The sequence below is a fragment of the Caenorhabditis briggsae genome, assembly GCF_000004555.2.
Source record: "Caenorhabditis briggsae complete genome, chrX, whole genome shotgun sequence".
In the NCBI taxonomy this organism is placed as follows: domain Eukaryota; kingdom Metazoa; phylum Nematoda; class Chromadorea; order Rhabditida; family Rhabditidae; genus Caenorhabditis; species Caenorhabditis briggsae.
The window spans coordinates 5510902-5523988 of NC_013491.2; the positions used below are offsets into that span (position 1 = coordinate 5510902).

The 13087-nt window shown below is 38.8% G+C and overlaps 1 protein-coding gene across 1 annotated transcript; it reads right to left on the minus strand.

Annotated features, from left to right (window-relative positions):
• Positions 1-11208: 11208 nt before the first annotated feature.
• On the minus strand, positions 11209-12980 carry CBG17417 (the record flags this gene model as incomplete). Its single annotated transcript, XM_045239176.1, has 4 exons — positions 11209-11463; positions 12671-12726; positions 12772-12828; positions 12875-12980. The coding sequence occupies 4 exons, from the start codon at positions 12978-12980 to the stop codon at positions 11209-11211; spliced, it is 474 nt and encodes a 157-aa protein (XP_045096199.1).
• Between the last annotated feature and the right edge of the window lie 107 nt (positions 12981-13087).

The following is a 13087-nucleotide window of genomic DNA, read 5'->3' on the forward strand; positions in this document are numbered from 1 at the left end:
ATGCCAAGTAGAAAGACGAGAAGAGGGCGACAGCTCTAAAAGTCAGAAAAATGTTCCCCTTCTCTTTTTTCTTGACTGGAAGTTTCGAGCGCTCTTCGCCCCGCCAGTCGTCACCTCTTTCCTCCTCCTCATCTCGCCTTTTCACCGCTCTTCTCAACATTCAACGCCTTCGGTACGCTGGCCGCTCTTTCCCCCTTCTTGTGTCTTATGTGTGTGTGCCTGCGCGCTGGCCGGGGGCCAGAAACAGACAGCCAGCATTGTATTGAGTGGTGTTGCCCCCCGAGGTTCTGTGCCGGTTGAATCGAAAGCACGAGGAGCGCCCTATGCTCACACACTTTAAGACAAAAAACTGGAAGAAGAGGATGGGAACAGAAAAAAGAGAAGGGAGAATTGGAGGGGCCGATTTGCATTTCATCAGTTTATTCTAGAATGCACCCCCCCCCCCCCACATGGTTCGGGACCGCCTTAGAGCATCCTCTTTCCATGAGTCGAGTCCCTCTTTTCCCTTCACCTTTAAATCTTCTAATTGGTACCTAATTAGCGGTGGTCTTTAAAAAGCTTCACCTCTGCTCGTTAGGATCGGATTAGTGAGACACACTTCGATAACAACTGTTGGTTATTTATAGCTCATAATTGGTCTTTTGAACTGATCAAAACAAATTGTGCTTCCAAAATGCGTAGGAAAAAAATTCTGAGATTTCGAAAAGTCCCTTTTCTAGTTGGGTGATCCAAAAATAGAAATTTACTCCCCAACAACCGGTCGTTAACTCTTTCCACTAACAACTACCAATTTTATGGAAAAGCTACTTAGGGATCTTGAGCTTTCGTCGAGTCAACCAAACCAAATAAAATGACGATTTTATAGGCCCCTTGCCCCTAGATGTGGCTCACCAGCACTTTTAGGCAATAACTCTCCGTAGAAAACAATAAAAAAAGAAAGCGGTCATCTTCCATTTGTTTTCTTCGATTCCCTGTGTCAAGAATTTTTGATGAAGATTTTTGGTATAGGGGACAGAGCAAAAATGTATTCTAGAAAATGAGAGCTAATTGAGATGTTGCTTTCACCAGTGAGCGTGTTCTAGTCATATGAATTCGGAAGCATCGCGCCATGCTAATACGGTTTTGCACCAACTACAGTAGTTAACTTTAAAAAGTCCAAATCTGATTGATTGTGGATTACTGTAGCTGGTTTTTGAAACACATGATGTTTTCGTTTCTAGCCGCTCCCAGTTTTGTATGAAGCTAGATATTGACCCATCCTTAAAATACCATAAAACCTGTATTAGAAGGGCACGTCTCCGGACCTCCGCCCTTATATGACTAAGGTCCTTCTATTAAAGGGTCTTTTTTGATACAGGTTTCACGGCTCTACTTTTCGGCACCCCAAATACTTTCTCTAAAGTCTCGCGCCTAACAGTAGGAGTCAGCAACTGGAGCAGATAGCACTACGGCTCCGATTTTATTTACAAATGTCAGAACTAGTGCTCCATCATTCCAAGGGCTCGGCCACTTCTGCTCCGTACCTGTCACGCCCGGTTTCAGTTGTGGAAAGCGGCCTTCATCGGACTTCCTACAAAACAATGAGCAAGAGGACAAATTGTAGGTTTTGATACGGGATTCAAGCAGAGAGTTGGATACAGAAAGCGTGAGAAATCGAAAAAAGTAGAAGAAGCGTGCAATACTAAGAATTACTTTAATCTCCATGTACATCCGATAGGGAAAGATACCGTTAGGGTTGGCAACGGGGCGCCTAATCATCCACTTTGAGTTCAATTATCTCGGTTTCTATAGGAGGTATCAAAAATTCGTCAACTGATAAAATATTTTTCATATCATCACCAATATTTTATCAGTTGACAGATTTTTTGGTAACTCTTGAAGGAACCGTGAGCTCAAAGTAGACTTATATTAGAGCAAATACGATAACTATCGTTGAGACCTTCTTAAAGACCTAGAAGAAGACTATCTGAAAGCAATTGCCGAAAAATTCTAACTTTAGGGGCAGAAGAGAGATTTAGAAAGTTATATTTATCGCTAATTTATAAGCCCCCGATTAGAAGCTGGACGCTTGCTCTTCACCGCTTTATGAGTCCATAAAACATTTCTGGCCGGTCATCAGAAAACGTAAACAATTATGACAAAAAGGAACCCGCCACCCCTCCCGATATACAACCGGAGCAATGATTTACAATCTGCCGTCGTCGTCACCTCTCTGTGTCATCCGATACCCATGGTCGAGTCGGTTTGATATGCCATATCGAAAAAATACAACATTGGTTTTGTGGATAACCATCATCGCTTAACTAAAATCTTTTCCTGGTGGCTTTAAAAACCATTTTCTGTCGCTAGATCTTAAAAAGATAACAGTTCAAAATCCTTTCTCATTTTTTCTGATCCCCCTTCCTATTCCCTTTCTCTTCAAATCCCTGGTCCGCCACCCCACGTCACAGCATCGATCCTTCCCCGCTGCTCATTCTTCTGTGTGAGTGCCCCGGCTCTTTCTTCTGTGTGAGTTACAGCACACACTGAAAGAAGCAAAAGAGCATGGTGAAGCAAGTACGGATTGAGCGGTGCGCACAAGAGCAAGGCCGGCGCCACCCCTTCTTCGTGCTAACTGAGATCTCCACCGCTTTTAGTTCTACCGGCTCCATTTTGTGTGTTGGGCTCCTTGCCTACCCAGCGCGGGTCTCGATAATGCGTAGGAGGTCCTCCTCGTGCTCACAACGTGGAGCACAGGCAAATTTGGATTGAGATAGAGACGAGGAGGGGGGGGGGGGCGAAATGAGAAAGCAGTGGGGACGCGCATTCCAAATGCTTGGTTTGGGGACGATCCCAAATCTGTGAAGCCACATTGAATCTGAAGGATCGTTACGAACCATTCCAATTCTAAAAAGGGGGTTAGAGCAAAACTACCGTATCTCATCTCTCCACGTCATAATGGGAAATCACATAAAAAATGATCATAAAAAAGAAGTGAAATAGCTAATCGAATGAGGGAGAGGGGGCAGATTCACCATTTTTATGATGGGAACAACCGTTGCATTTCCAATGCTGCACTTTTGTATGTTCACGTCAGCTATTTTTCGATGGAATGGGAACAGGCGGGTTACTGTAGGGTGCGCAATGAACAGTTAGTTGCTATCTTTGTTTATTTCGTCAGACACTTTTCCCAAAATTACTCAAAAAACATTAAAGTCGTCGTTTTTTTGCTACTTCAATTCGAGCAGATTACTGTAGATTTTTGAAGCGATTACTGTAGATTTTTTAATGTGTTTACTGTAGATTTTTGAAGCGGTTTCTGTTGATTTTTTATTGCGTTTACTAAAGATTTTTCGAAGCGGTTACTGTAGGTTTTCTTAAAGCGGTCACTGTAGATATTTGTAAGCAGTTACTGTAGAATTCGCGAACCTAGTGATATCTAACGGGTTACGGTAGATTTGTACATCCTCCTATTCTCCTGCATGGTCTCTTCTGATGTTCATGCCAAATCTATTTTAGGAGTTTTTTTCCTTTTTTTCCCGTTTTCATATAATTTTCAACACTTTTCTATCTGCTTTCAATCCAAATCAAAACCAATTTCCGCCCGCCGTTTCTCATCCGTGAGACTCTCAATTTTTTCGATTCTACTCTTTATCACGCCATTTTTCTCAACACTCTCCAGCACGGAATATAGGCGGAGCCAGATTTTCTCTTCTAGAAGGCTCCGAAAGTCTTTGTCGGTGATATTCAGAACCCTTTCCTTCCCAATTCTCTTTATTTGCGCTTCCTCACTTTCTCTGACTTTCTTTCTCTACCCATTGCCTCCCTGTAAGCTCTATGATCTCCCTTGTTTTTCCTTCCCTCGCCCGTTTGTCCTCCTGAAAAAGGGGCGGAGTCCGCAGGACAGAGAGGGCTGAGGGGCGGGGCTAAAAAACTGAGCGAGAGAGGAGAGACACAAAAACCGAGCGACCGCCATTTGCATTTCATATTTTTTGCGGTGAGGTGGTGGCAGCTGCACTTTCCCCTCCCTATCCCCTCTCCTTTCTGGACTGTTCCATCTAAGCGCTCCCAAACTCTCTCGACTTCTGGAAGGATCTGTGGACCAGTAGAGGTATAGTGAAAGCCTAGACGGGGTGGGATGAAGTGCTGAGATGGCAATAAAACTTGACAAGGAGTTCTATATGCCCCGGCTTTCAGATGAACTATCATGTAAGTGGTTAGTATCATCGTGTCAATGGGAAATGATGATTCAGGGTATAGCGTAGATGGTTTGAAGCTGAGGTTACTGTATTGTGAGTGCTGTAGGGCACTGTAGTTTTGAAGAAACAAGCTGGCTACGGTAATTCAATAATTAGCAAAAGTCTGTGGAGGGTTACTGTAGCTTCTATAGAAGGGTGGGTTACGATAGCTTGGATGCTCAAAAGGCCAGTGCATCAATCACTGTAGATTTAAAGAAAAGATGGGTTACTGTTTTTCTAGTATGTATATCAGGGGAAGATAACTGTAGTCTATAACATGGCTATCGAATCGGGGCCGCGGCTTTTTTGTTGAGGTACTTTTGAGATGGGTAGCATTTGGCGACCTAGCTGCTCTGGAAGTTTTCAGGCGGCTGAGCTCATTTTCAAAAGCACGGGCTGATTGAGGCCACGGTAACCTACTCACGGCCTCAATCAAGGCCGGCCGTGGCAGGCTGCAGCCTTGTTATGGACAGCCTTGGTCTAGAATCACCGTAGGTCAGATTTTTGTTGTTTCATGAAAACGGGATGACTGTAGTTTGCAAATTGTTCGAATTACAGTATATTTTTCAATTTTCATATCACGAGACTAACCAAATTGAGGGTATTTTTATTAAAAGGATCTTACCGTAATCTCAAAAAATTTAAAAATATTTGATTTGTATAAAAATACCCTCTCGAAAGATCCAGAAAACGATTAGAGGATTAAATATGACTTATGAGCCGCTGGTTTCAATATGCACTGATACATTCAGTGCATAAAAAACGGGAAAAGATTATCAGGAGAGCTTTATGGCTGAAAAAAGAAGGAAAAGGGAGAGAAAGAGGGGGAAGGAAGAAGTGAGCATCAGTTCCCATTCGGAACTCCCTCTGAATCCGTCTCCATTTTTTCCCAACTTTCGAGTCTGATTTCTCAAAAATTTACATTTAAAATGCCGAGTAGAAGCAGGTGATTTTTAAAATCACAGTTTTTACTATTTTTTCGGAATTTAGCTTTCAATTTTTTTTCAATGATCTTCGACCCATTCTGAATATTTCTTGCTATAGAAAATCTTCAGAATGTATCTAATTATCCAAAAAAAAGATGTAAAAAAGCAAAAGCAGGGCTGAAAAAGAAAGAGGAGGAGAATTGGTGTCAATTTGCATGTCATCGTTTTTTTTCTGCTAGAGAGTCGCCCACACACTTCTTCTCCAATATACTGTTTTGCAACACGGCCTTCTTCAGTTTTTCTAGTTTTTGCTAGGGGGAACTCATTTCATCCGATTTGTCTTCAAAGGAGGGGGGACGGAGGAGTCAAACTTGTGGGCCATGGCTGAGCAAAAAGAAATTTGAGACCGAAAATTCATTTTCGAGGCTTAAAATCGAAAAAAAAACCTTGATAAAAGATTTTTCGAAGGTCTGGAAATGGTAAATTTCGAGATCGAAAATTGAAAAAAAAAAATTTTCTAGCTGGTCTCAAAGTATGGGGATTTTCTACGAAAGTTGATTGAAAAAACCATAGTTGCGAAATCTCAGCCCGGCCCGTCAGAAAATTCGGCTGACCGGGTCGGGCTGGGGTTCGTACAGACGCTGATTCTTTTGAATTTTTTCGAAGTTTTTAAAAACATTTTCAAAAATTTTAGGAGATAATACCTTTTTTTTGACTACATTTTACTCTGTTACTTTTGTTAAATAATGTCACATTTTTTCTTTTTCAATTCAAAAAAATTATCCATATATATATTAGGCGGGCCGGGCCGGGCTTTTGCAACTATGAAAAAATAAACTTTTTTCATAAACACGGAGTTAAGACTTCCATTTCAGTCGGTCGAGAATTGCCGACCGCAGACCTACCACCGACCCAGCCGACCGACATATTTTATGACAAACGAGGCATTCAGTGAGTAGTTTGTCGTAAAATACAATGGTTACATATGCAAACGCGTTGACGCGCAAATGCACGAAAACGGTAGGCTCGGTCGGCTGTCGATCGGCTGTCGGTCGGTGGTCGGTAGATCGGCTGAATTCCCCAACCGAATGGAATCCTTATTCGGAGCTTTTGCTCAGCCCTGTTGTGGGCCCACCGTCAGGAGTTCTGAGTTGCTACCAGATGAGCTACGGTGGCACAAGCAGACCAACTTAATATTTGAAAGTGGCAGGTGGCTACGCGGTAAAGAAACACAAATTATTGTACACCGTCACGCCAAAACGTATATCCTCGCCTGAAAAAATACCCGAAAATGTCCTCTCCATGAGAATTTTCGGATTTTTTTCGGAGTTACAGTATCCATTCTGACGTGGCTATGTACAGTATTTAGTGTTCATACAACGCGAGGGTATCGTGCTACTTTTAATTATCCCATCGTTTGGCCGCCTTAATTTACGCCACCATAGCTCAGTCGGTAGCAACATCCAACGGTGGGTCCACAAGTTTGACTCCACGAGGGGAACGTAATTTCGAGAGAAATATTTTTCATGTCCACCCACTTTTACAAACTTCAAAATTTTTATTTTCTGAATATCAGATTTTCATTACTGACTGAATTTAAGATTATTGCGAAAAAAGGTTGTTTCGATATAATGAATTCCGAAATTTTCATTCATCCTCGACCTTTAAGAAAGAAAATCTCTTTTTTTTCTCTTTTTCTCCATCTATCTCAAATCCCCTTAACCTATTCATCTAAAATCCATCTCCTTTCTTATTTTTCAATCTCAGCTCTTCTCCTTTTAATTGAACGGACCCACATCAATCAAAACGTCAAATTCATCTTCTCTATTCAGGCATCACACTTTTTTCTCCACTCTTTTTGTTCTGTTTCTGGGGCCGGAGCGCTTCGCAAAAAAGACCAACAGCGCCCACCTTTTCAAGAGAACCCCATCCTCCCCTCCCCATGTCTACGTCTCCACTGCCGGCTCGCTGTTCTCTTCTATTTTTTTTCGGGCGGGAAGCATTCGACATTCTCGACCCTATCATCTTCACTCTTCTTTTCTTCTTTTTCTTCTTCTTATTCTTCTCCTTGTGTTGTTTCGGAGTGCGGGTCCCCTTTTCCTCCCTCCAGTGCACGCCTTAGAAGTAAGCATGTGTTACACGGGAGGGCCGCTCGGCCCTTGATCCGCAGAAAAAAGTTGAGGATTGGTTGAAAGGGATTAATACTCTCTGGCTCTGGAGGTATGGCTCTAATTCTCTCATTTTCACTGACGAAAAAAGAGGAGAAATAGAGCCATAGGGCCGCGGACCCCTTTTTTCCACTTCTTCCTCTTGCTTTTCTCATTTTGTTCTCTGCGCCTCCCTGCTTGCGTATGAAACTTTTTGTTAAGTGCATATTCGACTCGCTCATTAGTGGCCACGATTTCGCGCCACGCTGACGTGGCGTCGACGTTTGCGGCAGTTCTCATTTGATTGGAACTGGCAATAGTTTACAATATGCATGAGGCTCTTTGTTGTGATTTGTTTGGTTTTGCCGGTCGGTCCGTCACACAAAAAACGATGCTCCACTTGCACTTCCCACAAATTCACAAAAAAACAGAAGCTTGAAACTGGAAGGATGTGAATGGAGCCTCGTTTGAATAATCTTTTTATTTTCTTAGCTAGTATAGATGATCATAATCAGTGTATTCTTTCGACACGACTTCAAGAAATTCCACGACATTTTTTGAGGTATTCCTCTAGGAATTTCTCGAGGAATTTTTGAAAAATTTCTCGAGACGAATTCATTTTGAAGTGGTGGCCTAACTTTTGCAAGTTGGTTTTCTAGGCCACGTTAAAATGACCAAGAAATCGCCTGACATGCACCTGGTGTGTTCTTTAGGTCATTTTAAAGTGGTGGCCTAAAAAAACAAATTTGTAAAAGTTAGGCCACCACTTAAAAATATCCTAGAAATCACACCAAGGCCATACACTTCGGAATGCCGCATTGTGCATTTTTTCGAAAAGACACACTGATCATAATCTCGTTTTTTTTCCAAAATGTTCTTGAAAAACCGTTGAAAATGAATTTCAAGCTCTTTTATTGAACTCTCAAGACTCATACGTCTCTTCTTTTTCTCTTCTTCTCTCTTGTCTCTTATCGAATTTTTAGTTTTCTGAAAAAAAACTGTCAAAAACGAATCTTAACTCACTATCGCCTGCATAGGTAAGATTCAATTACAGTAAAATCTGTATTAGAAAGGTTCCTTTAATAGAAGTGAAAAATTATAAGGGCCTCCTGTAATAGAAAGGCGCCCGCAATAGAAGGGCCTATATTAGCATTTTTGAAATTTTGGAAATTAGGAATATTCCCGAATTTGAGGACTCCATATTTTTGAAAAATCGACTTCTCCAAATTTGAAACTTTTGAAAATTTCCAAAATTTAAACTTCAGACATTCGATTTTCTGAAAATTGTAAAAATTGGATATTAAAATTTTCAAACATTGAAAATTCGGATAAATTCTGAAAATTTCAAAATCCTAATTTTGAAAATTCCGAGAATTTAGGAAATCCGTAAATTCTCAAAATTTCAAATTTTGAAATTATCTTAGTTATTTTTTAACAATTCAGAAAATTCCTGCAAAATTTGTATGTTAAAAGTTTTGAAATTTTTGGATTATTTTTGAATTTCCAAAAACAATAAATATTTATATCCAACGTTTCAAAAATTTCGGTTTTCAAATAATTCTCAAAAATTCAAATCTTGAAATTTTGAAAATTTCAGGTAAAGTTCTGAAAAAATTAAATACAGAAATTTCAAAATTCCAAAAATCCAAGAATCTTCCAACTTTTGAACTTCCAAAATTTTGGTTTTTGAAAATTGGGAAAAGTTCAAAATTTTTTTCTTTAATTTTCAGTGTTCCGAAACTTGAATTAGCAAATACAATATTTTTGTTAATTTCTAAAGTTCTAAACGTTCCGATGTTTTGATATCAGAATTTTTTTTTTAGATTAAAAAAAACTAAATTCTTAGAAATTCGAAAGTTCTTTGAATATTCAATTCGGAATATTAAAATTGTGAAGAATCCGACACTTTATAAATTTTTGATAAATTTCAGAAAGTCCCATTCCGCAAACTTCCACTATTTTTGATTTTCTCTTATTTCTTATCTCATCTTCTATACAAATCTTGATTCGTGTCTAGCATCTTCAAAACTTTAAAACTGTTTTATTCACTCTCTCACACACTTTATTGGCTCACATTTGCCCAAAGTCTTCACATTTTCCCATGTTTTGTCTCGAAAAACTATCATTTCTTCTCAGATGTTGTTTATTCTATTGTTCAAGTAATGCCATCTCATTTTCTCGCACTCTTGACATTTTCACTCTATTATGTAAACCTCATCCATCTCATTCTACATATATTCCTTTCTATTCTGATAAACATATTATTCCTTGTCCTTTGCGTGCCAGAAGACGAGCATTGTCACCACTCTATAAGTTATTCCTCGATTCTCGATTTTTAGAGAAGCCGAAACAAAATTAAAAAGAAGAAGAGAATATTTTCGGATAGAACAACATAGAGAATGGGAGATCTAGAAAGCGGAAACGAGGTTTCTTCTTCTCTTTTTTTCTTATCCTCTTTTTTTGAAACTGGGATAGGGATGAAGAAGAATAAAGTGAAAAAAAAGAAGAATGTTCTCGAGAACTTGTTGATGTCCCTAAAATAAGAACTGAGCTTAAGAAATCGCAAAAAAGCAAAATTGTTTCGTGCCTTCAAATAATCTAAAAAAGGTTGCTTCGATATAATCATCAAACGGAAAAATTTTGAAAAAAAAGGTCTGACTTTTTTTTGATTATCACACTTTTGTACTTTTGAAAAATGAGCAAATTTAGTCAAACCAGAGATCCCTCAAAACCTTATCAAACCTTTCATTATCATTATTTTTCACTTTCCGGCATAAAATTTCAAAATGATTTCGAGATGTTATGATTTAAACCGAAATCAAAAAATGCTCCAAACTAGAACCAAACAAGGCTCCTCAGATTTCAAAGAAGAAATTTTAGTCAGACACGGGATTTAACTGAATTTGTAGTTTGAAAATATTATTTTCTAAATTTCGAATTATCAGAAACTCACAGTAAAACCTGTAATAGAAGGGCACTCACTGTCCAGTTCGAAATAAATTATCTTGGTCCGTATAAGAGATATCAAAAATTGTCAACTGATGAAATGTTGGGGACATTATGACGATCATTTTATCAGTTGACACATTGTTGATATCTCTTTTAGAAATCGAGATAATTGACCTCAAAGTAAAAAGTTAGAGAGGCATTTCTATCACAGATTTCATCGTAAATTATCGGATATTCGGAATATTCCGTGATTCCAACAATTCGGAAATTTTGAAAATCAAAATTTCGGAAACTTGTGATATTCCGAATTGAAAAAAAACTTCCCGAAATTTCGGTTTAAAAAAGTTTTGTTTTTTTTAACTTTGAAATGTTCAAAATGTCAAACTTTATTCCTTCAATCATCAAAAGTCGCAAGAATTCCTAAATTTCGGAACATTCTCAAAATTACAAGTTTTGAGTAGGCTTTCCATGACGGGCGGGTAGCGAACTGGTAGCTGCTACCCGCCTGCACCCGTACCCGCCCGCTACCCGCCCGCTTGCTTCCCGGAACTTTTTGTGTGTTGCAGACAATGAGCGCAACTTGCCGACACTTCGATTGAAATGTTTTTTGAATGATTTGTTGACAATTTTCGACGCTTATTAATGTCGAAAAAAGTTTTAAAGTGAAAATAAAAAATAATTCAGGTATAAAAATTCATCAGCAAGTAAAAATGGACGAATTTGTTTCGGAAAGAAACCGAAAATGCGCGCGAATTGTCGGCAAGTTGCGCGCATTGTCTGCAAACACAAAAAGTTCCGGGTATCAAGCGGGTACGGGTACGGGCGGGTACGGGCGGGTATACCGCTACCCGCATGGAAACCCTAGTTCTGAGAACTCGAGAATTTCCAAATTTCAGAAATTCTGTTATTCACAAGTTTTGAAATCTATAGTTTAGATTTTTTCAAGTTATAGAATGTTCCAAAACTTTTCTAACAATATAATTTCTGAAGTGTTGGGGTTTCTATTATTCCAATTTCGAGAAGGGAGTGAATTCTGAACGTTTTACACATATTCTCAAATTTTCGATAGAAATTCAAAAATTCGACTTCTGAGTTTTGCGAAAAATCTGATATCCATGTAGCTGGACAAACGTTCAGAGCATCAAATCTGTTTGAGTTTTGAATACTTCCACTCTTAATTCTGGAAATATCCGAATGAAGGAAAAAAGCGCGAAAGTCACGCACCTAAAATTATGAAAATTTTCTAAAAAATTTTTGCTTTATCATCAGGTGAATTGTGAAAATCAATGAAAATGGGCTTTGATCATCCATATTTTCAAGATCTCTGGTTTAGCTCTAAACTCACTAATTCAAATTTTCAACAAAAAAAATAAGACACAGTAGAATTATTCGGGGACCGTTTAACAGAAGTACTTTAGAGGTGATTAGGAACCTTCTCATACGGCTTATACGGTAATTGGAGCTAGTCCCACAAACCAGAACCTTCACAGTTTTTCTTCAGAATTTCTTTTCGATAGCTAGATTTTCCAAAGCTAACTTAACTAGGTTTTTGGAACATTTTTGTCATTCACTCTCTACTTTGGTCATTACTTCCGAATTTCCAATATTTCGAAATTTCAACTATCACGGGACTTGAAGATAAAGTAAACAAAGTTTCGACCCCTCAATTAGTTGATATCACATATACATTTTTTGGAAGAGGTGACCAAGATAAACACTTAGAGACATGTTGTTTGTAGTTTGAGCTTTGAAATTTAGAGTTCTCCTGTAGGATGTTTGATTCTTTAATTTCAAGGTCCCGTAAATTCGCCAACTAAGGCCGCTGGAAAAGTTCAGCGTTTCCAAAATTTTCTCTTCAATTTGTGGTTTGCATTTTCTCAACTGCTTATTATTTCACGTGAGTTTAGAGAAGGAAGATTGGAAAGTTTGTACTTTGGGACCCGATGTTTGGAGTTTTACTGATGAAAGGTTAGATTACGGTACCTGATATTAGGAAGTAATCCGAAACAATAGTACTGACGGCTCCATCTCAAAAGTAGACAAAATAGGAATTTGTTAAAATATCAAATTTTCGAAATCGGAATTTTCCGGAATACGAAAAATCGAAATTTTCGAGATATCGAAAAATTCCGAAAATGTCCTTCCGAACATTCTCACTGGCCCTCAGCTGGCGCGCTACCTGAATCGGTGAGCCCACGTGTTCAACTTCTCTTCGAACTCATATATATGGAGTTTCGGGAACTATCTTCCTATGTCCTCCTCCCACACCTTTAAAATGATAAAATCTAAACTTCCAATTTTGTCAGCAAAGTTGTTTTGGAATTTTTCTGATTTTTTAGGCTACGGTATTTTTACACTTCTCCATTTTTGGGGCGCTCAACTATGTATCCGTCTCTCCAATAAAAATTTCACAGAACCCGGAAAAACTAACCTTTCTTGCTGCTGCTTCCATGATCTCCTCAAACGCTCCTTTTGCCTTTTCTTTGGCTAAAAATTCATTTCATCGCTAAAATTTTTTTCTGAAGCTCACACCTTCCTTCTTCGCTACTTGGTCCACTGACTCTGTCCTCGACTTCAATTGCCGAAGTTCTGAAAATTGACGCTTTGTAACAATATTCTGAATTTTGAAACTTACTAGTAGTGTTGAGAAACGGCTTATGAAATTTGCCACACTCTCTATCACACGGCCAGACATCACAGTAGATTTCGACATTTCCCTGTTTAAGCATTTCTCGATACATTCTGAAACGTAATGTTAGCAATGAAAAAGTGAATTTGAAAAGAAAAAAAAGCAAAACAGAATCTCTTCTACTTCCAAATGTAGCTCCTTTTTCTGCATGATCTCATA